General features: G+C 43.1%; 1 protein-coding gene across 1 annotated transcript; it reads left to right on the top strand.

Annotated features, from left to right (window-relative positions):
• Window positions 1–327: 327 nt before the first annotated feature.
• On the top strand, window positions 328–1,672 carry LOC104962434 (dnaJ homolog subfamily A member 2-like). The gene is made up of 2 exons (XM_010790871.1): window positions 328–496; window positions 990–1,672. The coding sequence occupies exons 1-2, from the start codon at window positions 382–384 to the stop codon at window positions 1,208–1,210; spliced, it is 336 nt and encodes a 111-aa protein (XP_010789173.1). The 5' UTR covers window positions 328–381; the 3' UTR covers window positions 1,211–1,672.
• The last annotated feature ends 454 nt before the right edge of the window (window positions 1,673–2,126 follow it).

The raw sequence follows: 2,126 nt of genomic DNA, 5'->3' as shown, positions 1-2,126 counted from the left end.
ATTGGAACCTTTTTTCTCCCCAGGAAAGTACCTGCTCTAACAGGGACTGAAAAGGGGGGAAAAGTTCTCATAAACTAAGTTCTCTTTTTGGTGTTAACGCAAAATCCTAGGAACTATCGGAACTAAAGGGGAAAAGTACTCCGGTGTGAAAGCTATTTTTAGATGATGCTTAATTTTGTATCTTATTCCACTGTACGTTTTGAGGCTTGCACTGCTGCTTTTGCCCAGCAGATGCTGCCGGTCTGTCTGTTTGTGAGAAAACTGGTCATTTGATGCCATTGATCAAATGTCCCATGGTCAATAATGTTGTTAAAAAGCTGCTTTTAACTGTCCGTTTCTCTCTGCTTTCAGACATTCAGGCGAGATGGTAAAGACCTGTTCATGAACCACAAGCTGGGGCTGGTGGAGGCGCTGTGCGGTTTCCAGTTCATGCTCAAACACTTAGACGGGAGACAGATCGTTGTGAAGTACCCCGCTGGCAAAGTCATCGAACCAGGTTAATACTCTCATACTGTTTTTAACCAATCAAATGTACATAATTAATATTAGAAAGGTAAATATCATCTGCTTGCAGGACAAGGAAATGCCCTCTTACCTGAGCACACTAAATTACTTTAGTGTATATTGTTCAAGAGTTTCACCCGTTCTCCTTACACCCAAAGGTATTATTCCTGTGCACTATTGTCCTAACCAAAAATATTCTTTAATTTGACCATATCTGGCCCCTTCTCTCACTTCCCACAATGCCTGTATCATTTCATTTTCGCGACACAGGGACTCGTCCTTTGGGTCCTGTTGGGATGCACACACTGTCAACAGTGAAACTAAGCTGGTTAAGAATCGGCAAAAAGAAATCCCTTCAACAACATCAACACATGAGGGCCGCTCGAGGCAAACTTCAGCGGAGAGAATATAGCGTACCATGATTTTCGTTCAAGTTGTGAAAAAGCCTTGTCTAATCTTCTTTTTTCCTGCTGTATCTTTTCCAGCCGCAGTCAGGGTGGTGCGAGGAGAGGGCATGCCACAGTACCGTAACCCCTTTGAGAAGGGAGACCTGTATGTCAAGTTTGATGTCCAGTTCCCAGAGAATAACTGGATCAGCCCCGAGAAGCTTGTGGTACGATATTACCTCTTTAACTGTTCACTATCATCTTTTAGCATTCTTTGGCTCATTACAGTGTGTAGAAATACATATTCAGAACAGCTTTGAGCTCCATCTAATGCTGCATACTCCAACAGTGTTGTTTATAACGTGTGTACTTATCATGACGTATGGAGTCAGAGTTAGAGCTAGACATCCCAGAATGATTTAGCAACCTCAGCAGCAACTCAAATCTTAAACACACATTTAGATTTCCCTCTGAAGCGTTTCTTTGTAGATTTGCATAAGGGAAACTGTACAATAAGCTTTTGGCTCTAGTCTTTCTTCCTTAATGTACAGTGAGCATACACACCTCACCTTCTGCATTCATATCATTTCTAATGTATTATTGAAAGGCTGGAGATTATAAATGCAGCTGAATGTATACAATTAATTCAAGGATTAGCTATTTTGTTTATGGATAAGGTCATTGTTTGAGCACTTGCATTCATATGGAAACACTTTTTATTCTCCTATAAGATGTGGAACTCTGAGTGTTAAAGGTCCCATGTCATGCGTTTCTGGTTATTACCCGTCCCCTTGTGTGTTATGTAGGTTTTTCTGCATGTAAATGGTCTGCAGGTGTGTGTGTGTGTGTGTGTGTGTGTGTGTGTGTGTGTGTGTGTGTGTGTGTGTGTGTGTGTGTGTGTGTGTTCCGACGTCACCAGTAATCCAGCTCACACTGTCCTCGAGCCTCAAAGGGCGGAGCAGCGAGCCTCACAACGTCGTACTTTACTCGCAGGGCCGGCCCGCCCCTCCCTACAGGCAGGTCACGCAGACTGTGGCGCACCTAAAGTGTAAGCGTGCCACAGTTTTGCCTCTGCCAGACTCCTTGCACCCCCAATTACTATTGCATTAAGGAAGACATAACACAAGTCTTTCTTTTGATATGCTCTTTAATAAAATAGGCCACACAGCGTTTGGAGGCAGGACCAAACCATTACATCTAAATAGAGGGGGGTGTTCAAGGCTTTGGATAATTAAC

This window comes from Notothenia coriiceps, unplaced genomic scaffold (assembly GCF_000735185.1).
Source record: "Notothenia coriiceps isolate Sejong01 unplaced genomic scaffold, NC01 NC01_scaffold00034751, whole genome shotgun sequence".
Taxonomy (NCBI): Eukaryota; Metazoa; Chordata; class Actinopteri; order Perciformes; family Nototheniidae; genus Notothenia; species Notothenia coriiceps.
The sequence above is the reverse complement of the archived record's forward strand: the minus strand, read 5'-3'. Positions and strand labels throughout refer to the sequence as shown.